The sequence below is a fragment of the Mustela lutreola genome, chromosome 16 (genome assembly GCF_030435805.1).
Source record: "Mustela lutreola isolate mMusLut2 chromosome 16, mMusLut2.pri, whole genome shotgun sequence".
Lineage (NCBI taxonomy): Eukaryota > Metazoa > Chordata > Mammalia > Carnivora > Mustelidae > Mustela > Mustela lutreola.
The window spans coordinates 50,371,308-50,398,120 of record NC_081305.1 but is presented as its reverse complement, the minus strand read 5'-3'; the positions used below and the strand labels follow the sequence as shown (position 1 = coordinate 50,398,120).

At 57.3% G+C, this 26,813-nt stretch overlaps 3 protein-coding genes across 6 annotated transcripts; 1 reads left to right on the top strand and 2 right to left on the bottom strand.

Annotated features, from left to right (window-relative positions):
* Nucleotides 1-4,029: 4,029 nt before the first annotated feature.
* Nucleotides 4,030-15,900, top strand: LENG8 (leukocyte receptor cluster member 8). Of its 4 annotated transcripts, XM_059153605.1 has the most exons (16): nucleotides 4,030-4,184; nucleotides 5,757-5,849; nucleotides 6,565-6,739; nucleotides 7,061-7,162; nucleotides 8,014-8,124; nucleotides 8,962-9,214; nucleotides 9,414-9,555; nucleotides 9,782-9,970; nucleotides 10,366-10,644; nucleotides 10,738-10,878; nucleotides 10,985-11,270; nucleotides 11,801-11,902; nucleotides 11,980-12,048; nucleotides 12,139-12,268; nucleotides 12,352-12,559; nucleotides 14,632-15,900. In XM_059153605.1, the coding sequence occupies exons 2-16, from the start codon at nucleotides 5,812-5,814 to the stop codon at nucleotides 14,792-14,794; spliced, it is 2,388 nt and encodes a 795-aa protein (XP_059009588.1). In that variant the 5' UTR covers nucleotides 4,030-4,184; nucleotides 5,757-5,811; the 3' UTR covers nucleotides 14,795-15,900. The 4 variants fall into 4 exon arrangements, with proteins under 4 accessions (XP_059009588.1, XP_059009585.1, XP_059009587.1 ...); XM_059153602.1 differs by having other exon boundaries at nucleotides 12,352-14,775; XM_059153603.1 differs by lacking the exon at nucleotides 4,030-4,184 and adding an exon at nucleotides 4,520-4,662 and having other exon boundaries at nucleotides 12,352-14,775.
* Nucleotides 15,623-17,808, bottom strand: LENG9 (leukocyte receptor cluster member 9). The gene has a single exon (XM_059153635.1). The coding sequence runs from the start codon at nucleotides 17,412-17,414 to the stop codon at nucleotides 15,987-15,989; it is 1,428 nt and encodes a 475-aa protein (XP_059009618.1). The 5' UTR covers nucleotides 17,415-17,808; the 3' UTR covers nucleotides 15,623-15,986.
* Nucleotides 17,809-18,630: 822 nt separating this feature from the next.
* On the bottom strand, nucleotides 18,631-23,115 carry CDC42EP5 (CDC42 effector protein 5). Its single transcript, XM_059153687.1, has 3 exons — nucleotides 22,824-23,115; nucleotides 22,454-22,570; nucleotides 18,631-19,160 (listed from the first exon to the last, which is right to left on the bottom strand). Exon 3 carries the CDS (start codon nucleotides 19,158-19,160, stop codon nucleotides 18,699-18,701), a length of 462 nt encoding a protein of 153 aa, XP_059009670.1. The 5' UTR covers nucleotides 22,454-22,570; nucleotides 22,824-23,115; the 3' UTR covers nucleotides 18,631-18,698.
* Between the last annotated feature and the right edge of the window lie 3,698 nt (nucleotides 23,116-26,813).

Here is a 26,813-nt window from a genome sequence, read left to right as displayed (position 1 = left end):
CCCAACTTGCAGCACTAACTTGGGAATGGGTTGATTTGAAATAAAAGGGAAAACTTTATTTTACAAGCAGCTGGGTCCTTATTTGTCTTCTCCCTGCTCTGGCCCCCTGGTTGGGGCCAGGGAGACCCCCTGACCTCCCCCCCCCCACAACCTCCAGGCTGCCAGGCATTTCCAAAGACACTGGTTTTTTGTTTGTTCTATTGTTGTTAAAATTATAAGACTTTTTGCCTGATTCTAAAAGCAGGACATATGTCCTGACCCAGGAAGAACTTTCAATGTGTGTGTGCGACAGAAGACAGATGTCAAGTCAGTGAAAGGCTGTGCAGTTTCAAAGTTTGGCAGACACAGCTGGTCTCTTCTGGAAGAAAACGTTCTATACACAAGGCAGGTGAAAATCCAGATGTAGACAAGGGAAGGGGTGGGCACATTGCACAGAGGAAGTAGGAGACTCTTGCTACATGCTGTACCTTGGCTGGAAAGGGGGTGTTTCCAGCAAGATACCCCAAAGCTGGCAAAGAAAAGGTAATTCATTTGACAAGTTGTGAAACTAAAAAGCCAGGAGGCAAATCGGTAGTCTTGGGAAAAGCTGATTTGTACGGCAGAAAAATGGGATTTTATTACTACATAAACTATGCAGCTTCTGTAAACTAAGAATAGGACAACTTAACTTGGAAATAAGCAACTGTGATGCCCGTTTGATGAAGTCAGCCCCCAAGGGCTGGTGTCCCAATCCTGACGAGGAGGAAGTGCAGAGTGAACCGAGGAGGGACGCTTTTCTTCCACCGCTGCAGTGAGACACCAGAGCAGCGCTGGAACCACCCAGGCCAGCCTGAGCTGTGGCTCCAGACGCTGGGACAAGTCTGCTCACGTGTCACCCCCGGCCAGGCCATTCTACTCTGGGGATTCATTTCACGGAAATGGAACCTCAGGATGTGTATCAAGGGCTGTGAACTCGGAGCCGAAGGCCGGGTCCCATCCGCGTAGCAGGGCTCTCCAGACCACGATGGCTCTCGGGTTCGGGATTTCCAGGGACAGCCTAGGTGATCTGGGGGTGACAGACGGTGGCAGCACAGTGGACAAATGCAGGGCCATGACTAAGGGCCCTGACTGCTGCTCACCACCAGATGGCTATGGGCAGTGGAAGCTCAGCCCACCCCCACTGGCGGGGGAGGGAGGGGGGTGGCAACATAAGAGGCTCCCCAGGCCCTCCTCTGAGATTCTCCTAGACCACAAGTCTCCCTGAACTCGCTGGGCTGTGGAAACAGATTACGCCCCTGCCTGGTGTGGCGTCTCCCCTCGGGAAACACTGATGGGGTGACTTCCAAGTGCCATCAGCGTAGCATACGGTGTGGGACACAAACCACGATGCTTCCCAGAACAGAAGCAAGCCGAAGCTCAAACCCGTGCACCAGGGTTTCAGGTCAGAACTTGGTAGCCCAGAGTGCCAGACGTCAGGCCCTTGCGGGGCACATGCCACGGGGCAGCTGGTCTCATTCTTCCTAATTGTCTTTGTCTTGTGCACTGCAAGGAGTGCTCAACGAAGCTTTCCGTGTGGAGTAGCCTGAAGGTGGGAGGGAGAAATCGCCCGCAGGTGCCAGTGAGGGGCTCTGGGGGCCGTGTGCGGACTTTCTCCCCTGGACTGCTGCTGGCTGAGCTGTTAGACCGTGGGCTGGCCCACCGCCATTCTGGCCACACTGATCTCACACGCTGCCCTCTAGTGACCCTGAGTCCTTGTCCACAAGCTAAAGCAGATGCGTCGGGATATTCCAAGAGCACCCTAAGATTCAGGCCACCTGACTTCCTGCCAACAGGCCTGGCACTGATCTTTAACCAGGAAGCTTTAACCAAAAAAGAACATTGTGCATGACCTGTACAAAAGGGAAACCGACTTTTATTTAAAAATCATACATATGAGGACTTCTCACTTTCAACCAAGGTGGGAGGAGCAGGGACTAGATTTGCTCTCCTTCCTGAAACCACCTAAAGTCCAGACAAAATAGGTGAAACAATGGCACTCAAGACTCAGCATCAGGCCAGGGAGGAGAGTGAAACGACATTGAAGACATCAAGCTGAGCCCTGGATATGGCCACTGCCCGTGGTCCCAAGTCCGGCTGCAGGGCTGCCGAGTGGAATGGAGGCAGAACACCTCTCAAAGACCCCACCTAAAACTGCTCAAAAAATAAGACTTAAAAAAAAAAATCTCAATCCAGAAGGCAAGAAAGGGGAAAAGGGAAACCAAGATGGGACAGAGAGAAACCCAACAGCAAGACAATAGATTTACATGTGATCATACCAAAAGTCACATTAAAAGTACAGTTATAAACAGCTCTTTCAAAATGCAGAGGCTGTTAGCTTGGATGAAAACAAAGATCCCGTTACACGCTATTACACACTACGTACCAGAAACCCACCTTAAATATAATGGTGGAAAGTAAAGATACCAAATGCAGCGGGGTCCTCTGGATTGGACTCTGGCACCGTAAAGGACACGTTAGTGGGAAAAGAAATTCAAACAAAGCTGCAGTTCAGTTATGAGTAACGTGCCAGTGTTGGTTTCTTGTTTTTACCAAATGTACCACAGGAATCTGAGATAACAGCATTAGGGAAAGCCAGCTGTAGGGTTTCTGAATTACCTCTGCAACTTGTACACCCCAAATTATCCTGCAACAGTTTTGTTTTAGGACAGAAAAAGACCAACTCTGCTAACAAAATGACACTCAGTCATCAATACGACAGTTTCTAACAGTAAAAAGAGGAAGGAAGCCGCTTCTGAAATACTGTTCTACCACCAACCACGACTACACAGAGCAGTGCCTGAGCTAGACCGGATCACGTCATTGGACAGAAGCCTGGATGCAAACACATCACAGTGCTACAGGCCAAGTCCACAGTCCCCAGCCTGGCCCCAGTAGGCTTCCAGGAGCTGCCACCTGTGCAGACCCATCTGCTCAGTCTGGGACCCCTGCTCAGACCTATCTGCTCAGCCCGGGACCTCCACCTGTACACAGCTATCCATCCACTCAGCCCGGTCCCCGCCTGCCCACTTGCACACGCCTACCTGTTCAGCCCCCGTCCCTGCCAACCTACCTGCACACACCTATCCACTCAGCCCCCATCCCCGCCTGCACACACCTATCAGCTCAGCGCGCTCAGCCCGGGACCCCATCTGCCCACCTGCCCACACCTATCCGCTCAGCCCCGGTCCCCGCCTGCCCACCTGCACAAACTTACCTGCTCAGCCCAGGTCCCTGCCTGCCCACCTGCACACACCTACCTGCTCAGCCTGGTCCCCGCCTGCCCACCTGCACACACCTATCTGTTCAGCCCAGGTCCCCGCCTGCCCACACCTACCTGCTCAGCCCAGGTCCCCGCCTGTCCACACCTTCCCGCTCAGCCTGGTCCCCGCCTGCCCACCTGCACACACCTATCTGCTCAGCTCCCGTCCCCGCGTGCCCGCCTGCACACACCTATCAGCTCAGCGCACTCAGCCCCCGTCCCCGCGTGCCCTCCTGCACACACCTACCCGCTCAGCCTTGTCCCCGCCTGCCCACCGCACACACCTATCCGCTCAGCCCCGGACTCCGCCTCAGCCATCTGCTCCCCCCATGGCCTCCCTGTGGTCCCCAGGCGCTGCTCGCCGCCCGCTTCCGCGTGTTTGCACGCGCCGCGTCCTCGACGAGGGGCGCCTCTGCAATTTTATGTAGCCGCTTGAGGGCTGTTCTCAACCCCTTTGTCCGACTTCACCATTCTCCGCCCTGGGCTTCCACATCGCTGCGCGGAGGCAATCTTAGAACCCACCTCACGCTAGCTTGTATTTGGGAACAACAATGGCTACCGCTCACGGAGCCAAACTAGGAATGCTTGCGCGGGCACAGTGCCGGCCGACTAGGCCGCCGCGCATGTCCCCTCGGGGCCACCGTCCCCACCCCTGGCTTCCGGCTAGCTTTCAACGCCCACGCGCCCTTGCGTAAGCGGAGGGCGGGCTCAAGTGAAGCCCGCGGCGCCCATTGGTGGCGCAGGGCCGAGGGGGGGTGGGGCGAGGCCTCCGCGTGACGTCAGGACGCCGCGGTCAGAACGTCGAAGCCCAAGGAAGACAAGAACCAGCCGGGTCTCGAGCAGTTCCGTGACCGTGTCGCTGTCGCCTTGGGCTGCCGGTGACGAGTCCAGGGGGCGAACGGCTAAGGTGGGTGGGGGGAGCTGCGGGCGGGCGGGCGGGCGAGCGGGCGGGCACGGCGTCTCCTTCCGGCCCGACGCCCAGCGGGTCCCGAGGCCTGGCGGGCCGTCGCACCAACGGACGCCGCGCGCGAGCGACGACAGGGTGTGGCGGGCGCGGGCGGCCACTGCGCCTGCGCGCCCTCGCGCTTGCGCCATCGGCCAGGCTCCCCGCCCCCCGCCCTCGGAATTCCTGGGCCGCGAGCGCCCCTTCTCTCATCCCCATTGACCGGGCGGTTCCAGGGGGAGGATGGCGTTGCCCCGGCGACACGCGGGCCGGGCGCGGCGTCCCCCCTGCCCTCCCGCCCCCGTCCCGTCCAGCGCCGCTGGAGCCGTGGTGCGCACGCGCGGCGCGGCCGGGCGGTGACTCTGGAGCGGGTGGCCGGCATCTGGACGGGCTCTGCCTCCACCTGGCGCCTTTGGCCTGTCGGGGCCCTCGGGACGGCCAGGTGCCCCTCGCGTCCGGTGCTTGTGAGACCCGCCCGCCCGCTCGCTCTCCCTACGCGCTGTCCCCACTAGTCCCCTCCCGCCCCTTCCCGAGCTTGCTCGTCCGGGGCGTCTTCCAGGCTCCGTTTCCGCACTTGCTGTAGGGCCGTCAGGGTCTCCGGCCTCGCAGCCCACCCATGCCTCTCGGCCTCCCAGGTTTAGGCCCCTAAGGCACCCCTCGCTTTCTCGCAGCCCTCTCTGCCCCGCTCTGAGTTTCTGGAGGGCGGTTGGGCATCTCGGGACCCCCAGCCCGTGGGGGAGGTTTCTGGTAGCAGTCTCCCGAGAGCTTTCCGGGAGCGCGTTTCTCCCCTGCAGGGCTTCCCGTGGCACCTCCGCTTCTCCTTGCTTCCCGGAGTAACTTCGCCCCCCCTTCCTCTCGGATTTGTTTTCCTCTGGATCTTTCTCCGGATTCCTTCGTCACAGACTTTGCTACTCAGCCCACTCTTAAGCTCTCTCTTAGGAGCTGTCTCCCCTACCCCACCCCAAGGCTTTTTAAGCCCTGCCCTGAGGTTCCTCCACCCCATCCCGCCCTCTGCACCTTTCCTCTGTGGCAGGGTTTCCCTGGGGCCTTCCCTTTGCTCTTAAGGGTTTCAGGTCCTTCGCTTTCCCTTTGGGAAATGCTTTCAGCCTTCCCTGTTTTCAAATCCTTCTTGTTCCACTCAGAGCACTGCAGGGAGGCGAAGGTCTTTCCCTCACGCAGAGTCCTCTTCAGCGAGTCCTATTTCACAGGCTCCGTGTCTGCCTGGCTTCTTGTGAGCCTGTTTCCAGCTCTCCCCACTTCGTGACTTTTTTTTTCTTTAAGATTTTATTTATTTGACAGAGAGAGATCACAAGTAAGCACAGAGGCGGGGTGAGGGGGTGGGAAGCATGCTCCCCGCTGAACAGAGAACCCGATGCGGGACTCGATCCCAGGACCCCGAGATTACGACTTGAGCTGAAGGCAGAGGACTTGAGCTGAAGGCAGAGGCTCAATGCACTGAGCCACCCAGGCATCCCCCACTTCGTGACTTTTTCTTGCTCCTCCTTAAGTCTACCTAACTCCTTCTTTTTCTTATAGACAGTGAGAAAGCAGTCTGGCTCCTGAGGCCCGTCCCTTATGCCCCAAGGTCCAGATGGCGGCCAACGTGGGTGATCAACGTAGCACAGATTGGTTAGTGTGGCTAGAGGGACAGAGACCGAGGGGAGGGCAAGAGGAAGCCAGACCCAGTGTTGTTCTCTGGGATGGGAGTCCCATGGCGTGGGGGCTGGAGCAGTCCTTGTGGGCACAGTGCGGATGAGCTCCTCCTCTGGCCACCAGGGTAAAGGGAAGCGTTTGGTTGTAGTGTGGACAGTCAGGTCTCCATCTCTCTGAGCATCGTGTTTTCACAGTTCAGTGCTGAGTTCTCAAAATTGGGATGATTCATTCCATGAGCTGTGATGAAGGTGCAGCCTCCAACACTTAATACTCTGCCTGCTCTGTTTGTTAATACCTTGTTTTTCCCAAAACAGTGTGATGATAGCTTGCTGGCTGGGGAGGTGTCAGAATTGACTCATAAACCATTTAGACCTAGGAGGCACCAGGTGCTACATTAATTTCTTTGGATGCTGGTGATCATTTCATTTGGTACTTAGCCACTGCTCTGTACCAGGCACCTGGGAAAGTGCCTTAGGTCTCTCTCTCTTGGATTTTTCCCTCACAGGAAGGCGTGAGACAGAAGGTGGTCGTCAGCATTTTAACAGATTCATACGTTCTAGATTTAAAAATTCAGCCTCCAGTAGGTAGTGTGAGGGAGTTTACATTTCAAGCCCTGGTGTGTGCCTGTCTGTGTTTTGCCCACTGTGTGTACAGGGAGAGAGAGGACTGACATGATGTCCCTTCTTTTCAGGTCTTCTCAGTACAGCATGGTGGCTGGGGCAGGCAGAGAGAACGGCATGGAGGCCCCCATGCATGAGAACCCAGAGTGGGAGAAGGCCCGCCAGGCTCTGGCCAGCATCAGCAAAGCAGGAGCCGCCGGCAGCTCCTCCAAGGCCAGCAGCAATGGGCCTGTGGCCAGTGCACAAGTGAGAAGGGTTGCTGGGGAGGGAAACGCTTGGTCTTCTCTGGGATCACAAGATCAGGGTGCCCCGAAGACGTTTGCAGAGCCTCAGATGGGAGAGCAAGGGCTGTTTCCTCAAAGAGCCCAGGGCACCATGTGGGAATCCAGCCTGAGGAGGGGGACGTGCCCTGGGTCCCCAAGGTGCCCCGAGTTCATGGGTAGAGGCTGTGGCTCTTTGGAGAGAGGCAGACCCAGTTGTGTCCTCAGGAATTAACCACATTGGGGGCTGTAGGGGGGCGGTGTAGGCTCCTGCCACCAGTGCTGATGGCGCGCACTCTGTCCACAGTATGTGTCGCAGGCGGAGGCCTCGGCCCTGCAGCAGCAGCAGTACTATCAGTGGTACCAGCAATACAACTACGCCTACCCGTATAGCTACTACTACCCCATGGTGAGTGCCGGGCCCGGGGGGCGGGGACGCGGTGGTGGACAGGGGATAGGGGGGCCTACCGGTACAGCTACTGCTACCTCATGGTGAGTCCCGGGCCCGAGGGGTGGTGGTGGATGGGGGACAGAGGGGCCTACCTGTACAGCTACTACTACCCCCATGGTGAGTGCTGGGGCGGGGGGTGGGGGGCATCTGTACAGTTACTAGTAATTCCCCATGGTGAGTGCCCTGCCCAGCAGGGACAGATGGGGGCCGGGAAGGCTGGAGGCACTAGGTTCTAGGGGCCAGGGGAGGGCTTGCAGATAGCAGTGACAGCTTCTGAAACACTGTCCACTCACACGTTACCCTCATGATCAAGCCGAGAGCCTTTCCCAGGTCCAAGTCCTATGTTCCCCACTTCCGGCCACCACTCTGCCTATGCTCAGTATGTCACCTGCGATGTCCGCCTGTGTTCTGCTCTAGCTCTCGTCCTGTAGTCCCCTGTCCTTCTGTGTCCTCACTTTGCAGAGGGCTTCCCAGCTCTTTCCTCAGGGAGCCCTTTCTCTTACTGGCTTGACTGGTTAAGGCTGTGTCCCACAGCCCCCTGCCACACCCCAGTTTGCTTTCACGGGGCTGATTGCTGGATACGCCGTGCATCTGTCTCAGCTGTGCACGTGTCTTGAGTAGACTTCGTTGGAGCGTGGATTTTCATATTTCATTTTTGGTTGCGTTCTGGTGTTTGGTGAATGTTTGTAAAGTAAAGGATGAATCGATAGAGGTTTCTTGTTCTTTAGTTGTTTTTAACACTCCTCAGCAGGCAGGAGAAGGGGTGGGAATTGGGCCTCTGCTGACCCTGGTTTCTGTGTCCTTGGCAGAGCATGTACCAGAGCTACGGTTCTCCCTCCCAGTATGGCATGGCCAGCTCGTATGGCTCTGCCACGCCCCAGCAGCCATCGGCACCCCAGCACCAGGGGGCTCTGAACCAGGTAACGCCCCACCTAGCTTTGTGCCATGTTCAAGAATGGGAATGTTGTTTCTGTGAGGGGGCATGCTCGGGGATGCTGGCATTTTTTAAGCTGCCCGCACCCTGCCTTCTCTCCTGCCAAGCACCTCCTGATCTGATCATGAGGAGGGCAAAGCACAGTGTTTGAAACCAGGATGGGTTTAGGACTTGGGCGAAGCCAGGGGCTTGGTGTTGGGGTGACAGTGGGAGTGGTCTGCAGCATGGCGGCCTGTTTTCTGAGTTTCCCTCCAGCGTGTGCATATACACGTGCACAATCACACACACAGTCTGGCCTCGTACTTAGTGTGCAGTGTGGAGGAGTGTGGAGCTGGTGCAGGGGAGCTGGTAGACCTGGGCTGGGGTCCCAGCTCCCCTGTGGCACTGTTGTTATGAGTCCTATGATCTCCGCTTATCTCAGCCAGTCCTGTCAGGTGGGAAGGAGAGTCACTTCACAAGGCCCCTGAGAATGTGTGTGGATCATGTGTGGGTTTGAATGGCACATGTGATGTGCTCAGACAGTCTTCCTGGGTGGACGTAGTGTCGGGGCAGCGTTCACCAGGAGGTATATGGCAGGGTTTAAATGCCCGCTGCCACCCCTCACAGCTGGGGGCCGGAGGAGAGCAGCTCGGAGTCTGAGCTGTGAGGAGTGGGCACTGATGCTCTTATTTCTCAGGGAGTCGCTCTGAGTGCCCAGGGCAGTTTGATGTGGGAGGGTCATGGCACAGGCTTGGGAGCTAAGTGATACTGTGACGATGGGGACAGTGTAAGAGCCAGCACGGGGAGCTCTCCTCCTGCCCTCAGCACCCACTTCTTCTACCAGCCCCCAGTCCCTGGCATGGAAGAAAGCATGTCCTACCAGGCCCCCCCTCAGCAGCTGCCGGCAGCCCAGCCCCCTCAACCCTCCAACCCCCAGCATGGGGCTCATACTCTGAACAGCGGCCCCCAGCCTGGAACAGTCCCAGCCACACAGCACAGCCAGGCAGGGCCTGCCTCGGGCCAAGCCTATGGGCCACATGCCTACTCCGAGCCTGCCAAGCCCAAGAAGGGCCAACAGCTGTGGAACCGGATGAAGCGTAAGTTGGTGGAAGGAGAGAGGGCATGGGGGTTGGGCCTTGGGCAGAGCATGGGGCGCTTCTGGGTGTTGTGGTCTCCCCAGGCTTTGGGTACCTGCGCTGGAGCCCTTCTCTGGAGCTTGGTGTCTCCTGTTTCTGGGGGTGGGGCAGCCTGAGATAGGACATGGGAAGGTCTAACCCCAGCTCTTGGCTCTCACAGCAGCCCCTGGGACTGGTGGTCTCAAGTTCAACATTCAGAAGCGGCCCTTTGCTGTCACCAGCCAGAGCTTCGGCTCCACCTCGGAGGGCCAGCACAGTAGCTTCGGCCCCCAACCCAACCCTGAGAAAGCCCAGAACCACAGGTGACAGCCCCCCTCTTGCCCTTGTCCCAGCTCCCTCGCCTCTGCGGTCAGTCTGCGCCCCGAACCTCAGGCTGCTACTCAGGCTGCTACTCCAGAATGGGGAGGGGTCCCTCCCCCAGGTTTGCTGTGAGCACAAAATGAGGGGAAGTAGCAAATGTTTCAGTTATGTCTGGTGTGTGTCTGCTATGCGGGCGGTAGCAATGACTGTCTTTGCTGCCCTCCTTAGGGGGAGCCTGTCTGGGAAGCCGGACGATTGGCCGCAGGACATGAAGGAGTACGTGGAGCGCTGCTTCACAGCCTGCGAGTCGGAGGAGGACAAGGACCGGACTGAGAAGCTGCTCAAGGAGCTGCTGCAGGCCCGGCTACAGGACGGTTCGGCCTACACCATTGACTGGAGCCGGGAGCCCCTGCCAGGGTTAGTCCAGGCTGGGGATGGGGAGGAGAGCGATTCTGGGTGCTGAAGCAGAGACCTGCAGACTTAGGTACTTCTGGCCCCAAGAATGAGCGAGAAAGTTGGATCCCGGAGGTGGAAAGCCAGGCGGGTAGAGCAGGGAGGCAGGTGCTGCCTGAGGGTGCTGTCTTGGGGCGGGGTGAGGGCCCAGAGGGCTAGCGAGTGCGCGGCGCTCAGCTGCGGAGAGCACTCTCTAGACAGGAAATGTTGGGGTCGCCCCTCACGTTTGCAGTGTGTTAGCTGAGTCTCCCGGGGAAGCCCCTCTCCTGCCCGAGGTGGTGTGCTCCGGGGGGTCGGCTGGCAAGTATTGGGATGCGGGGGGCGCTGGGTTGGTGATGCCCTGCCCTGCTTATCCTCAGGCTGACTCGGGAGCCTGGGGCTGAGAGCCCCAAGAAGAAGCGGTGGGAGGCCCCTAGCAGCCTTCATCCTCCCAGGGGGGCAGGCTCAGCGACCAGGGGCGGGGGTGCCCAGTCCCAGCGAGGGACACCAGGGGCTGGGGGTGCTGGCCGAGCCCGGGGCAGCAGCTTCGCCAAGTTTGGCAACCGCAATGTCTTCATGAAGGACAACAGCTCTTCCTCCAGCACGGACTCCCGCTCCCGTTCCTCCTCCCGGTCCCCTACCCGCCACTTCCGCCGCAGGTGCGAGGGCTGGAGGTGTGGGGGTGGGGCGTGGATGGTGGGCATCGGGGGAGGAGCCACTTCAGTCCTTACCTCCCTGCTTCTTCTGTGCAGTGACTCCCACTCGGATTCTGACAGTTCTTACTCAGGGAATGAATGTCACCCTGTGGGTCGCAGGAACCCACCCCCTAAGGGCCGAGGAGGTCGGGGGGCCCACATGGATCGGGGCCGAGGCAGGGCACAGCGTGGGAAGAGGTGAGACCCTGGGTAGGGGCTTAAGGCTAAGACTGGGATTCTTGGGTTATAGTAGGAGGAGCAGGCTATGACATCTGCCTTGTTCACTCCTGACCTCCCTTTCTAGGCATGATCTTGCTCCCACCAAGCGCAGCCGCAAAAAGATGGCCGCGCTAGAGTGCGAGGACCCTGAGCGTGAGCTGAAGAAGCAGAAGCGGGCGGCCCGCTTCCAGCATGGACATTCGCGCCGCCTGCGCCTCGAGCCCCTGGTGCTGCAGATGGGCAGCCTGGAGAGCAGTGGTGCTGACCCGGACTGGCAGGAGCTTCAGATCGTGGGCACCTGCCCTGACATCACCAAGCACTACCTGCGTCTCACCTGTGCCCCCGACCCATCCACTGTGCGCCCTGTGGCAGTAAGCGCCTGGGATGGGCAGGGCCTCCCTGCAGGGTGCCAGGCCGGGGCTCCCATACTGAGGCTGTGGGTGGCGGCAGGGGCCTGCAGCTGGGCGGGGACATTGGGGCCTGGGAGCTCTCCGAGAGGGGACTTCCCAAAGACTGAACTTGTGTTTCGGAGACTAAGAAGTCTGGGTCCTGTGGCCTCATCAGGAGACTTGCTGGGCTTTGAGCCTCTGTCTCCTAAGAAAGCGACTTTCCCAGGCCAGTGTTCCTGAGGGGTGATCAGGCTCCTGAGTCCTGCTGAGGCTGCAGTAGTGGCATGGTTCGTTCCATGCCAGGGGACGCACTGAGGCAGCCGGGGTCGGGAGTAGTTACCCTTGCCAAAACGTGTTGGGTTCTTTTTAAAGTTGCTAGTGAGTTATTACACAGGTGTGAGGTCACAACCGCCATTTCAGAACACCGCATGGGTGGAAGCGTACCGGGTGTTAGTGATGGCTTTGCTCACCTGGCTGGAATCTTACTCAGCCGTAATGTGTTCCCTTCCCAGGTTTTGAAAAAGTCTCTGTGCATGGTCAAGTCCCACTGGAAAGAGAAGCAAGACTACGCCTTTGCCTGCGAGCAGATGAAGTCTATTCGGCAGGACCTGACGGTGAGGGGAGCGCCGGGGGAACCTGTGGTGGGAGAGTCCCGCCCGCGGTGGCCTTCACTGCTCTCCTGCCGTTTCAGGTGCAAGGGGTGCGGACAGAGTTCACGGTGGAGGTGTACGAGACGCATGCCCGCATCGCCTTGGAGAAGGTGGGTGGAGTGCTGAGGCCCTCTGGGTTCTTCCCAGGCTCCCCGTCCTGGCCTCATGGTCTTTCTCTCCCTCTGGGCCCTGGGCTCTAGGGCGACCATGAGGAGTTTAACCAGTGCCAGACGCAGCTCAAGTCGCTGTACGCAGAGAACCTGCCAGGCAACGTGGGCGAGTTCACTGCCTACCGCATCCTCTACTACATCTTCACCAAGAATTCAGGAGGTGAGAGGCGCTGCCTGTAGGATGGGGTGGCCCCAAGCCCCCGGGGTTGGGCGCTGCTGATCCTCGTTTGTGTTGGGCCGCAGACATCACCACGGAGCTGGCGTATCTGACTCGGGAACTGAAGGCAGACCCTTGTGTGGCTCATGCCTTGGCACTGAGGGCGGCCTGGGCTCTGGGCAACTACCACCGCTTCTTCCGGCTCTACTGTCACGCGCCCTGCATGTCTGGGTACCTGGTGGACAAGTTTGCAGACCGGGAGCGCAAAGCTGCCCTCAAGGCAATGATCAAAACGTATGTGAAGCTGGGTTCTCCCCTGCCCCCTCTGCTCTGCCAGCCCTGCCGCCGCCTTCCTCCTCCCCCTCTCGTTTTGCACACTTCTGGGCTGTCAGGCCTCCAGCTCCTGTGCCCTGGACACTGGTCCCTTCTCTCTGTCTCTTCTTTCTATGCGTACCCTGCTCCCCAGCTCCTCCTGCTTCTCTTCCCACAGTTGGCTCTCTGTCTCCTGGGCCCGCCTCTGCATCTTCTTTTTTCCCCATTCTGTCTCGTGGCTCCAGGGTTCCCTCTCCACCTGAGTCTGTCTCTCTCTTGCTCACATCACCCTGGACCTTGGTTTCTTTTCTTGCTCTGGGCTCTTGGGTTTCCTCGCTTTGAGGTCTTTGTTCACTTTTCAAGGCTTTTGCTGATGCTGAGCTCCCACTCGGTAGAGACAAACTAGAGAAGATAGCTGTTCTCTTGGTAGCTTCTGATCTAATGGGACCCCAACACCCCGTTCAGACTTGAGCTCCTTCAAGGGTGCAGAAAACGTGTAGGGAGACGGGTGATGCGGGGGCATGTCAGATCATGGACTGTTTGTAGGTCAGAAGAGCAAGTTCTCGGTACGTTAGGTGTCCTGTATCAAGCGCGTGCTTGTGTGTGTGTGCGCGCATGGTGGGGATCCTGTGGTTCTCAGGGCAGTGAGATTCGCTCAGGTGACACAGCTAGGTGTTGCTACTGGTGCCTAGTGGGTGGAGGCCAGGGACGCTGCTTAGCCTCCCATAGGGCCCAGGACACCCCACAACAGAGAACCACCTGGTCCCACTCTCCATCTCACCAAGGGCCTTGCCGAGGTACAAGGGGCCACATCAGTTAGCTCAGGAGCCACAGGCATGGTGTGGAATTGGAGAGGGACAGTACCCTGAAGTTAGGAGATGCACACACTCCAGGGTCTGGTTTTGGTCTGAAGATTTAAGGCAGAGCCTGAGCTAGGGCAGGGGCCGTAGAAGTAGACAAGGACGTGAGACAGAAACATGAAGACAGCAGCATACACAGGACCTGGTTACCTACCCAGGAATGACAGGGAGGTGGTGTGTCTCAAGGCCCTGTGGGTCTGCCTTCTGCGGTGGAACAGCAGCTGCCAGGGGTGTCGTGTGCGCGGGTCACTGTTCTGGCTAGTTTACATGTGCTGCGTCTTGGTTGGGACCATAGCTGTGAAGGTTCCTTATAGGAGGGGCCTTAGCCTAGACTGGCCACCTGCTCTCATCCCCTTCCTCCCAGAGCCCCAGACCAGGTCCCTGCAGTGTGGCAAGAATGCCAGCTCAGTTGTGGGGAGAAATAGGCTCTCTTGTGTGTGTCCCCCTCCCCCTCCCCCCGTAAATCCCAGAGCCATGATGTGGCACGGACTTGAGGCAGGACTGGTTCAGGTCTTTTTTACTGTGTCTTTCCTGTGTGATGCTGGCAGGGTGGCTCTGCCTTTGGAGCTACATAGAGTTTGCTCAGCGCCTGTTTCTAAAGGGTAGGGTGATACAGTTTTGGGGAGAGAATTCAGCAAGTTCACAGCTATTTTCTGGTATGCGCCATCTTGTTGGCACCTGCATGTGACGTCACCAGCCAATTACATACGTGTTGGCTGACCCTGTGCCTGGCATTCCCAAGGCACTGTGACCCAGGCAGGGCAGATAGCCAGGGCGGATACCCCAGAGTAGCTAGCTATCAGACCTGCCAACCCATGCCCATCCCCTCGGGTCACCCCCTCTTCCTGCCCCCCTGCCCTTGGGCCACGGTGGGCCCTCTTCTGAGGGACTGCTCAGGCCCTTGAGCAGTGGAGGAGCCAGCTGGGCCCTTCCCTCCTATCCCCTCTCCTTGGTCCCCATGTACAGGTAAGTGAGGGTGAAGGGGGGCACAGCCGGGGCTGGGGCCACCAGCCCCACCCCGGGCCCCCCCAAGCCCCTGGAGGTGGGGAGGTTGGGTGGGGAGGGGTGAGAGGTCAGCAGGTAATGTGCTGAGGAAACCCTTTGGGTGCCTGAAGGGGGGGCGCCCACTCCCTGCTTGTGGGGCCCTCCCCTGCCCACCGCCCGCCTCATCACATTCTCCTCTTGTCTCCGTAGCTTCCGCCCTGCGCTGCCAGTCTCCTTCCTGCAGGCCGAGCTGGCCTTCGAGGGCGAGGCCGCCTGCCGGGCCTTCCTAGAGCCTCTGGGCCTGGCATACACGGGCCCGGACAACGCCAGCATCGACTGCCGCCTCAGCCTGGCGCAGCTGTCAGCCTTCTGAGCACCAGCGCGGATGGGGGCGGGGCGGGGGCAGGGCTGTTGGCCCCCCAGCGCCGCCTTTGCTGATTTTGTTTTTGAGCCATGGACTTGGGTTGTAAATTAATTCGTGGGGAGTGGGCTCCAGGAAGAGCCACCATCCCGTCCCCGTTTGCCCACCGGGGAGTCTGTACAGAGATTTTTTCTACATTTTTATTTTTTGCCTCCGAGGGAGGGGGTTGGGGGAGGAAGGGGTGGGACAGCGGAGGGTTGGGGGCATGGTCTGTAGGCTGTTCGGTCCGCCCGGCACCCCCACTAATGCTGTCTCAGTGTTTTCTCTCTCTCTCTCTCGAGCTTGTACTCCGGTACCGACCTGGCAGCCCGGCCCATCCCATGCCGGGGGGGCCGGAAGAAGACTGGCCACGCCGCCTGTGCCCGCCCGCGGCGGGGGCACCAGCACCTCAGCCCGCCGCCCGCCGCCTGCCCACCTCACCACAGACTCTTGTTGCACAGCCCTCCGGGGCCTCAGTGTCCGGGGCTCGGGGAGCCGTGTAGAGACTGTGCCTCGCCCTCAGCCCCCCATGCCAGCAATGCTGTCGCCAGGCCACCACCGCAGCCACGCCGACACTGCGCACTGAGGACCCCAGAGGCCGCCGCGGGACCCCGGCTGGGCCGCCTTGGCTGCACTTGTGTCGTCTCCGTGGCCCCCTCCTCCCTCCACCCCAGTGTTTCTTCTGGTTTGTTTTCCTTCCCTCCCTCCTCCTCCTGCCCCCCACCCTTCTTTGGTTCAGCACAGGTAAAGCGGTTACCCTCCCTCCCTCCCTGCCTCCATGGATCACCAGCTCACGTCATGTTTCCTTCTCTTTTCTTTTTGTGTGTGTTTATTTAAGTTATTTTTCTTCCTCCCCTTTTTCTTTTTGGTCCTCCCCCCTCTTCTGCCATGTAACTGGAGGATGTGCGATGAGTTTGCAAACAGCTGGACTGTCAGGCTGCTTTTTTTCCAGATGTTCCTCCTCTGCCTCCCCTCCCTTCCCTCTCCCCTCCCTTCTCCTTCCTTCATTCTTTCCTTGGATCACTGAGCACCATTTGGAAGCTTGAGAGAAACCAAAATTAAAGAGAGAGAGAGAGAGAGAGCACTTTGTCCTTTCCTGCTTGGACGGGATCTTTCCAGGTTCTCTTGGTTGAGAGTGGTCTCCTGGAGACGTCTAAGGGGACCATCACCCCAGCGGCAGCTCAGCCAGGGGCTGGTAGGTGTCCCCTGCCCTGCCTATGCGGCACAGCCAGAGTTTCCCTAGGGCCTGGCTTCCCAGCTCCTGCATTGGGCTGAACCCAGTCTTGGGAAGGCCGACTTGAGAACCGTGGGGCACCTTGGCTAGTGTGAGGTGGGGGTGCAGCCCCCCTTGGGGCCCTACTACTCTGAGCCCTTCAGCTTCCAGCCTCTGACTCAGCACTTGGGCCATAGCTTGCAGGGAGGGGGAAGGTGGGGCACAGAGCACATGCTGCCCCAGGAGAAGCAGGCTCCTGAAAGTCAGCTGCGGGGGTGCCTGAAGTCCTGGGGCTGAGAGCACACGTCTGAGTGCGCCCACTGCGGCGGCTACCTCCCCAGGGCCTGTGAGCCTCAGGAGGGCCAGTGTCAGGTGGAGGGCCCCCGCGGGCACCAGGAACGCAGTGCATGAGGGTGCAACTCTAACCAGCTCTTCCTGGGCTTTGGCCACCCCAGCCTGCAGCCCAGGATCAGTTACCATGAGAGCCACAAAATGCGTGGGGCGGGGCTGGCGATGCTCCGGGGCCCGGGCTCCAGCGGCCGCTCCACCTTCCGAGGGCCAAGCGCCAGGATCCCACTCGGCTTCCGTCTCAGAAAAACCTGCAGGGAACCGTCCTGAAGCTGTCTGTGCTTCTGCACCCCGCGGCTCCGCGGTGGCCGGCTTCAGCGCCCTTTCCAGCTCTGTCCGCAGGGCAGCCTGGCCTTTGGCCCTGCGCTGCTCCCTGGCCTCCAGCCCAGCGCAGTCGGGTGCTTGGCGTTCAGTTCTGGTGTCAGCGGGAGTGGCAGCTGCCCCTTCGTGCGCGCTCCCGCCGTCCTGGGCGTCCTCAGTGCCGCCGTGCGCGTCCTCGCCGCCTTCGCGGGCATCCTCAGGGCCGTCGTGCACGCACCCGCAACGCGCGTCCTCGGCGCCGAGCGCGTCCAGGATGGTGGGACCGCGGCCCGCCGCCGAGCCCGAGCCGAAGACGAGGTCGGTGCGCGACGCGCGGTCCCACACAACGCGGCCGCGGAAGCGGAAGTAGCGCACCCGGTGCTCCGGCACGGCCAGGACGCCGGGCCCCAGCGCCGCCAGCGGCTCGTCCCAGCAGAAGGCGGCGAAGGGCTCCTCGCGCACGCCCAGGAAGCGGTCGGCGTAGCCCACCGCGAAGTCGGCCGGGTCGAGGCGCGGGTCCCAGCGGATGCGCTGGATGACGGCCGCGGCCGTGCGCAGCGGCGGCTTCTTGGCCCCGGCCTCGTTCCCGGCCTCGCTCCCCGCTCCGCGGCTAGGCGGCGCGGGCGCCCCTGGGTGGGGCTGGCGGCAGCGGGCGCCGAAGCGGCAGCGGCCCTCCAGGAAGAAGCGGCAGGCCGGCGGCGGTGCGGGCTCGGCTGCGGGGACCGCCGCCATGGCAGTGGGGTGCAGGGGGAGTCCCGCCGGGAGGTCAACGGCCGTGCCCCTTCCCCGCTGCCCTGGGAACCGCGCACGCGCTCTCGCGGGGCCTCGGATCCCGGGCCTGGCGGACGGCCCTGCGCGGGCGGTGTCCTCGGGGAGCCTGACGGCTGCCTGCGCGGCCCCACGATGCTCGCGTGTGGTCCTCCCCGCGTCCAAAGGATTTCCAGGCTGGGCACGGTCCGCAGAGTGACCTCCTCCCCCAGTGCCTTCGAGGAGGCGGACCTGCCTCCCTCCGCGGCCTCTGTCCCCTAAGTTTACAGTGCGACCACGCCCTCAGCCCGCCCTCGGCGACGCTCTGCGGGTACGGTCCCGCCGCCTCCAGGTTCCTCACCAGGCTGGCTCCGCCCTCGCCTAGGGCTGTGAATGGGAGCCTCCCCACACCCCCTCGGGGGCCCTCTGGGGCCTGGATTCCTCCCCTCGCCTAAAGATTTGCACGTGCTGCCCCGCCTTCCACCCCTTGTGGGTCATTCCCTTTACGGGACAACTGTACCCAGCAGGCTCAAACTAGGTAGCCCAGACTTGGGACACCAATGTACCCCTCGGGCCGACGCATCTTTCCGAAGGGGTAGGTCTCTGCTCCACCGGAACCCTGACTCTTCCAGCCACTTTACTCAGCTGCCACTCACGGGAAAAAGGGCGGGTCTCCTGAGGGGTTCACTGGAGAGGCGGGCCCGGCATCAAGCTCACCGAGCCACTGCACTCGGCCCCCGGGAGCAAGTCAGGGCGGCCCCCCCCCCCCCCCCCCCCGGCAACGAGTCAGGCCGGCCACCGGGAGCGAGTCAGGCCTGGTCCCCTGGAGCAAGTTAGGTGGCCCCTGGGGGATGAGACAGAGGGACCCCTGGAGCGAGTCAGGCTGCGCCTTGAGCTGGTCTGGCAGGCCAGGCCCCATCAAGGTTGATGAATGAATGCGGCTGTCAGAGCGGCCACGTTGGGACACCGCCCCTGAAAGGGGCACCGTGTACTCACGCTCCCCTGAGTTAAAGGGGCCACATCCCACCACTCCAGGCCCGACATCCGATCTTGACCTGGGTTAAGTCTCTGTGGGGAACCGAGCCACAGGTGATACACCTGGCCTTTAAAGGGGCCGGGACCCATCACCGACTCCCCCCTTGCCTCACCACTCCGGCCTTCCCCTCCCACGTGCAAAGTGAAGAGACCGAACTCGCGCAGAGACTTTTTAGCCGTTTATGTATAAAGAAGTAGGATGCCGGACCGTAAACGCATCGGCAACGCGGGTGCCTACAGGCCGATGACGTCGTCCAGCTCGAGGTCTGCGTTGGGGCGGCAGTGGGCCCTGGGGTGCTGTGCCCCGGTGCTGGGGTCCAAATCGGGCTTGGCGGCAGCGGCCCCCGGGCGCTCCGCGTCCATGACGCCCAGCACCGCGTCCAGCATGGAGGGGCCCAAATCCAGGTGGAAGGACAGCAGCGGGTCAGCGGGCGCGGGTGCACGAAGCGCAGGCGGCGGGGGCTGCGGCATGGCGGGCGGCGGCGCGGAGCGCGGGACCCCCGCGGGGGGCGCCCGGGGCTCAGGGGGCGGCCCACCGCCGTGACGGTTCAGGAACGAAGTGTCCCCGAAGGCGTCGCCGCCGCGCCCCACGTGCAGCGTGTGCCGGAAGTCGCCGAGAGGCGCGGAGATGGACAGGGCGCCGCGCTCAGGCCGCTTCTTGGGCTGCGCGGGGCCCAGCTGCTTCAGCACCGGCATCTGAGGGGTCGGGGTAGGAGGTAGGAGCGGGTCAGCGCTGCCTCCACCGGCGGGAGCCCCATGCCCCCGCCCGGCAGCCCGCGTCCCCACCCTGGGCCTAGGCACGGTTCAGAGGATGCTCTCCCAAATGACAGGTCAGGTCTGCCCGTGACCACTGCGCCAGGCTCATTCCACTAAAGGAATATTCCATATTCCCGTCTTCCCACCGGCTGGGCCACAGGCAACATGCCTCTCCAAATCTGAACGTTTCCTAAGCTTGGCAGAGGAACTGCAGCTTCTCTGAGGCCGAGATTTCCCGGGCCTTTCCCTGAAGACAGGGCTGACTTTGTCTACCAAGTGCCCCAGGCACCGTGCCTAGCCCCCACCCCCACTTCTAGAGGCCCCAGAAAATGTTACCATGCTTTATTTTAAAATGGCAGATGTCAGTCAATCTGTCTTTACACCAGCACAGTTATAAAATATAAATAAATACTGATGCACGAAAGCTTTGCCTAGGGCACAATGCAGGTCTGCCTAAAACCTCAAATTCAGGTTCAGGGTGGGCCCGGGGATCTATACTTGCACAGATTTTATAATTCGAGTTATTTGATTTTGAAAGAGATAATATAATGTCTTACATTTTCACAAGTTTCCCTAAAAATAGCAAGAATGGCATAAATTTGAAACTGGCAGCTAGTACCATATGAACTCGGTTTGCTATTGCCTCATTGCTGCCCTGGATTCTACGGTAAATACGGTAAATTGCCAACCTTTGCCTATATCCTGGAACTTGGTTGTTTTTATGGAACTTCTGGGAAGACCTTTGGTGACCCTGTACTTTGTTTTAACAATCACTGTTATCTTAATAATAATAATAACTTGGTTTGAATCAAAGCCCTACCCTTGGTTTGCCAGCTGTATGATTGGGATAAATTATGCGATTTCTCTATGTCTGTTTCCTCTCTGTAAATGGGAAAAAATAACACCACCTTCCTTGCGGGGCACATAGAAACATCTCAATTAAAGAAAATTATATTTGTAATAGTGCCAGCTAATTAGTAATTCTAGTGCTGGGGGGAAGAGTTGTCCTCATATAACTAAAGAACAAGACCAAGGTTTGATAAAATCCTATGAATCAGTCAAAGCAGCCACCATTATTCTTTTAGTAACTATCACCCCAGGAAGTATCAGTGATAATGCAGAGAAAAATGAAAGCTAAGAGGATTTAAAATAATGATAGCTGGATGTGTTCTGAAGACCGCCCTGTAAAGACACACACACACACACACACTTATTTCTCTGGGAAAACCAGTCTTGATTTACCACCTCTGTAGTGTTTCTCAAACTTCTCTGACCTCTGCCTAGATGAATAAATATATTTTAATTGCAACGGGGCATGCCATCACCTCTCCTCCCCACACCACCCCCAAGGAAAACAAACATTTTATGAAACAAGACTTACAACATGCTAGGCACTCAGATATTTTCAATTCTAATCTATTTTATTTTTTTAAAATGCTTACCTCTGCTCATTAATAAATTTCAATCCACAGTTTAAAAAAAACCCAAAAAGCGACAACAACAACAAACCTCTCCCCATGCTAGCAGTGGCTGTCCTTACTCTGCAGTGAATTGTGTGGGGAAAAGAGCACACAACTCAGACAAATGCCTGGGTTTCCATCTGGCTGTGTGTGTGTGTCTAGATTTGGGCAAGCTACTTAACATTTTTTACCTCATTTCCTTTTCTCAAAAATGGAACATAGGAATATAGGATGTTCCTATAAAACTTCGTAGTCTCCTTGCAAGATTGGTGGGATGTTGCCAGCAAAGTCTTGGCAGTGCTCAGGACACAGTCTAAAGTTCAATAAAATGCTCAGTAGCTATCTGGGATCATTCTCCCATGTCCCAGAGAAGGACACACTCAGAGAGGGTATGTGACTTGCCCAAGGTCACAAGGCCAGCTCTGTGGGACACCAGAGCCCAGACTTACCACTTCCACACACACCCCCCCCCCCCGCCCCGCTGCCCCTTGAACGACCCCTCCCCAGACAGCTCTCTGCCATTGGCTCTTCTGCCTGCCCATGCCCAACTTGGTCCCTCATCCCAACGCTCTGTTGCCCTATCAGCCAACACCACTACCATTTTCCAGTTCCTGGCCAAACACACCTGTCATTTCCTTTCTGTGGGAACCTGAACTCACTTCCTCAACCTTAAACCTCAGTTTAGTCCACTGAAAAACAGAAGTCAGAATGCCTCTCTGCTAGGGGTTTTGTGAAGTATATTCACCGTGCTGAAGTTATGTTTCCTAAGCGGGAACCTAAGTGTGTTACTCCAACAAACTCACTCAATCCTCAGAACAGCTCCATGAGCTCTACAAAGGTGGTGGCCAAGGTGTAGAGGTGGAGTAAGTTGCCCAGGGTCACACAACAACAAATGTTAGGGGATGGATTTGGAAACCAGGCAGAGACACTAAACCTGATGAGAGTCTGAAGATGATATCAGATTGCTCAGAGCCCCCCACGGATAAGATGGGTGTGTGTGCATCCCCATGGAAACAATGTTTCCATATGCTTTAAAGGCATTTTTTACACTCCTGACTGTTTGTTTGCCTTTCTTTTCCTCTTTTTCCATCCCAGACAGAGAATAATGAGTTAGAAATCCTTTCGGAGTAAGACCTCTTCTTGCTAGCTCTGAGGGCCTCGGGCAAGTCACTCCAGTTTTCGGAGCCTCCAGCCTCAGGGTCCTCTTAAATAAAAGGCTCCAACCTCCCTCAAGCAGAGTTGTACGCTTGAAGCAATGAGGTCATGCTAGGAAAAAATGCCGTCAGCCAGCCAGGGCTCCTACAGAGAGGGCTGTTGTTCGCCACAAACGCGAAAGAGGCAGAGAGCGCAGGAGCTAGGTTGGGACCCCAAGGGGCCCGGGGCCCCGCGACTCCAGGCTCGGCGCAGCCGCCCTCCAGCCGCCCTCCTGCCGCCCCTTCCAACCTCCCCCTCAGCAGGCCCGCCGCTCCAGCTGCGGGAGTGGAGGGCACAGCTGGTTCACCTCTGTCCTCTCTGGCCCCAGCCCCGCCAAGACGGAAATAACCGCCTGCTCCACGCCCGGCCAGACCGGTTCTCGGGTCGGGGGTAGGCAGCGAGGCGGGCGGAGCCAGGCCCGGGAATGGGAGACCCCCGCCCCGTGGGCTCGCCGCGCTTGCTCGGGCCACGTGGCTGCCGCCCTGACTTGAGCGCCCGCGCCCCCTTTGCCCGTCTCTGTCCCTCGTCCCTCCGGACCTGACGCGGGACCCTGAGGCCCGGCTCCCCGCGACCCCTTACCTCTTGGTCCTCGCTGAGAGGGGCAGGCGCGCTCTCAGGCTCAAGCTGGGGGACCCCCCTCTCCTTTTCGAGGTCCAGGCCCGCGCCTTCTTCCTTCTTCCTCCCGACGGTTCTCACCTGGCAAAGGAAGTGTCATGCGGACCCCGGAGTGGGGGGATGGGGCAGGTGTCCAGGACCCAGGCGTTCGGGTCCACAGTGCCTCCTCAGGACCCCTCCTCTCTCAGGTCCCAGGAGTCCTGCCTCCTACCTTTCTTACTCCTCAGACCCAGGAGTCCCAAGCCCCCCTCCTTCAGGCCCTGGGGTCCAGGCCTCAGACCCAGGAGTTCGAGCCCTACCCCTGGCAGCCCCTGGCACCGGGTCCCTTCTTTACCTGCACCGGAGACCGAGGTGTCAGCCCCTCTCGGGGGCCATAGTAGGAACCCAAACGGGCTGCGGAGTCACCGTCTAGGCCAGCTCAGTCCGTCTGGGGCAGAGAGGGTTAAGTCACAGGCCCCTCCCAGCCTTCCTGATTCCGCCCCCCCACCCCAAGTTTGCCTCTAGGATTTAAAGGACTCCAAAGTAGTGGTGGAAAAGCTGAGGCCTCCGGGCAGAGTGTAGAGTGTGGAGGCGGTGAGAGGCCCGACTGGGTGTGCAGAGAGGACACGCAGAGGGGTGGGGGATGGCCAGGGCCGCCCCCAGCCTGGCCCCTCCCCCTGCCCAGCTTGGAATTTCCTGAAGCTGGGGAAGTCTGGTTGTTTAGAAGAGTAATTTCTTCCAGATTGCAGCGGTTGGAGGAGAGAGTGTAGAGGGAGGAGGAAGAGAGGGAGAGAGAAAGAGAGACAGAGAGAGTTTAAGAGAGATAACGAAATAGACAAGGTCCCTGAGCCCTCAAGAGGATGGAGGTAGTGTTGGGGGCGGGGGGACAAGAGGCAGCTCTAACCCTGCTTTGGAGGGTTTCCTGGATGAATGTCCCTGCCCAAAGCGGCTGGTAGAAAGGTCATTACAGGACTCCGAGCACCTGTGCCTTTTGGTGACAAGAGAGTCTCAGATCTGAGTGTTGGGAAGATGGGTCCCAGGCCAGAGTGAGGGAGCGCTTTCCTTGGGAAGAGAGCAGAGTTCTCTGGGATGGGGCTGGCTGGGAGGAGTGGTGTGGAGATAAAGGCCCAGGGCGGAGACTCAGGGGGGAGCTGGGGCTAGGGCTGTGGGGCTGCAGAAGAGAGTCAGTTTGACAGATCACAAGGAGTGCAGCTTGAACACAATCTCCAAGAAGTGGCAAGTTAGAGGGCGGAAGGAAGAAAGCTGGGAGCAGGTTGGGAGGCAGGGCGGAGCAGAGGGCACTAACGTTTCTGAGGTCTCTAAGGTGGAGTTCTTTTTGCCTGGAGACGTCAGCTCAAAAGCCACTGGAGACTGCGGCATGCTGAACCAGGCAGGATAAGGAACAGGATAACACGGTCAGATCCCAGTACTAGAAAGTTCATTCTGGGATTCACGAGTGGGATGGACTGATTGGAGTGAGGCTGCAGTTCAAACCCAGAGCAAAATTTAAAGGGTGTGTGTTGGGAGAGGAGGGGAATTGCAGAAAACTCAGTAACAGAGATAAATAATATATTTAAATACAGATTTTTATTAACTATTTTTACGGAGGTTAAAGTCACATAACATAAAAGCAACTATTTAAAAGCAGGGTTTGGTACATCTCCAGTGTTGTGCAACCACACCTCTATCTAGCTCTAAAACACTTTCATCCCCCCTCCCCCACCCAGAGGAAGCCCCTTACTCATAACCAGTTCATCCCTCTTTCCCCTCCCCCTGCTCCTGACAGCCCCCACTCTGCCTTCCAGCTCTGTGGGTTTGCTTGTTCTGAATGTTTCGTATACATGGAATCCTAGATATGTGGCCTTCCGTGTTTGGCGTCTGTCACTGAGTGTGATGTTCTCCAGGTTCACCCACATCATAGCACGGTTGGTGTTTCATGGTTTTCATGACCCAATAATATTCCATGACATGCATAGACTACATTTTGTTTAGAGGAAATAAGATTTTTAATGCACTATTTTAAGGATGGATGCAGGAAAAATCCATAATGAAAAAAAAATCAAAAACTTCAAATAAACAGGGCACCTGGGTGGCTCAGTTGGTTAAGCGTCTGCCTTCAGCTCAGGTCATGATCATGGAGTCCAGGGATGGAGCCCCACGTGGGACTCCCTGCTCAGTGGGGAGTCTGCTTCCCCACCCCTCCCTCTGTGCTCTCTCTCAAATAAAATAAATAGATAAATTTGTTTATTTTAATCTTAATAATTTATTTTAATCTTAATTTTATTTCAATAACTTTTAATAAATCTTAACAATTTATTTATTTTAATCTTAATCTTTTTAATCTTAAAAAGAAACTTCAGATAAAGACAGGATCAGGGTTGTTATAAACTTTATGGGATTGCTGGGGACATAAAGGAAAAATCTGTCACACTAATCGCATCTTCATTTAGATTTTTGATGTTTTGTTCATCATGGATGGGTTAGTGATTCTTTTTGTTGCATTTATTCATTTGTTGTGTCATATTGTCAATCTTTGTTACTGACTCATTGATGTTGCTTTAATTTTATTTTAATATTATTATTATTTTTTTGCATCACCCTCCTACTTTCTTCCTGGCCCTGGCTGGGAGGCTGTGAGACTGGGTGTAGGGATCCTGGGGAGGGGCCTAAGTTGGAGCAGGGGCCACAGGGATGGAGAGGAAGGTGCAACCAAAAGGGATTCAGGTCGGCTTACCTGGACTTGAGAGCCAGGACGGACAGGATTTCCCGGAGAGAGAGGAGCCAAGGATGAGAGGATTGGTTTCCCATTGCTGGTGTAAGGAATCTCCACAACCTGTGTGGTTGACAACCACTCACATTTTTAATGCCACAGTTTCTGCAGGTCAGAGTCTGGGTGGGACATTAGGTCTGCCAGGGCTAAAGTCAAGTCAAGTCAGCAGGGCTCTGCCCTTTACTTGGAACAACCCTCTTCCAAGCTCATTGGGGGCATTGGGTGAATTCAGTTCCTTGTGGCCATATGCCTGTGGTGCCTTGCTTCTGCTAGCCCAGCTGGGGGCTGGTGAGTGGAAGCTGCCTGCATCCATCTCGTGCTTTCTGTGCTACTCGCCCCTGCTGGCGGTGAGTCAAATCCTTCTGATTTCCCATTCCATTTTCTTCCATTTCCCTCCTGCCTCTAGCCAGAGAGAGTTCTTTGCCTTTAAGGGCACATGTGATTTGATTGGGCCCACCTGGGTAACACAGGTGTACCAATCAGGGTTCTCCAGGGAACCAGAACTTACTCTATGTGTATATACATACATATATTAAGATATACGTATTATTAAAATATATAATTAGGATACCTATATAGTTAAAAAAAAAAAAAAAAAAGATATATAAAATACTAATTTTTATCGATTACCAAGTAATACATATCCCTGCTCATATATATATATACATATATATATATATATATATATATATTATATTACATACATAATTGGATTCTGTGCTTGTAGGGGCTGGCTAGCCACAAATCCATAGGGCAGTGTGGAAACTCTATCAGGCAGGAGCAGATGCTGCAGTCTTGAAGGAGAATTTCTTCTTCCCCCGAAAAACCTTTGTTTTATTCAACTGATTGGATGAGGCCCACCCATGCTCTCAAGGGTAATCTCCTTTAGTTAGAATCAAGTGATTGTGGTATCAACCACATCTACGAAATGCTTCCACCAGCAACAACTGGGTTGGTGTTTAAGTCAATAAACAGGCCCTGTAGCTGGGCCAAGTAAGATTCACCACCACACCAGGAGAATCTATTTTAAGGTCTGCAAGATATTTTAATCCTATCTGCAAAGTCCCTTTGCTATGTGATCAACATAGTCATATGTTTCAGGCATTCACGGACATCTTTAGAGGTGCATTCTGTCTACCCCACAATCCTCAGAGAGTAGGTCTTGGGCATTTGTGGGGCCAAAACCAAAGTGCACAACATGGGGTCAGGGGGAGCAGGCCAATGAGACAGGCTGGGGATTAAACCCAGGAGAGTTGGAAGCCTGGCCGGCCTTGTGGGCAACTGACCCGCCCAGTCCCTTGGGACCCCGTGCTCCAAAAGGCTCTGCATTTGGTTTAATGATTGACTGTGACCATCTTGAAATTGTTAATGATGGGTGAACAAGGGATGCTACATTTTCACTTGTAACACACCTCACTGATTGTGTAGGTGATTCCTGGATGGAAATGCAGGAAGAGAAGAGGCCTGGGACAAAGCATCTGAGAACGGTGACATTGAAGGGATAGCAAGAAGGAAAGGAATTTGGACAGGTCCTGGGCGGCAGCCAGAGGAAGAGGGCCAGAGAGACAGGCTCCA

Excerpts from the sequence above, each read along its gene's own strand:
- LENG8 (XM_059153602.1), top strand. The coding sequence starts at position 5,812 with ATGGCGGCCAACGTGGGTGATCAACGTAGCACAGATTG. Across the intron at positions 9,971-10,365 it reads AGCCGGGAGCCCCTGCCAGG|GCTGACTCGGGAGCCTGGGG; the intron begins GTTAGTCCAGGC and ends GCTTATCCTCAG. Across the intron at positions 12,269-12,351 it reads CTTCACCAAGAATTCAGGAG|ACATCACCACGGAGCTGGCG; the intron begins GTGAGAGGCGCT and ends GTTGGGCCGCAG.
- LENG9 (XM_059153635.1), bottom strand. The coding sequence starts at position 17,414 with ATGGCGGCGGTCCCCGCAGCCGAGCCCGCACCGCCGCCGGCCTGCCGC.
- CDC42EP5 (XM_059153687.1), bottom strand. The coding sequence starts at position 19,160 with ATGCCGGTGCTGAAGCAGCTGGGCCCCGCGCAGCCCAAGAAGCGGCCT.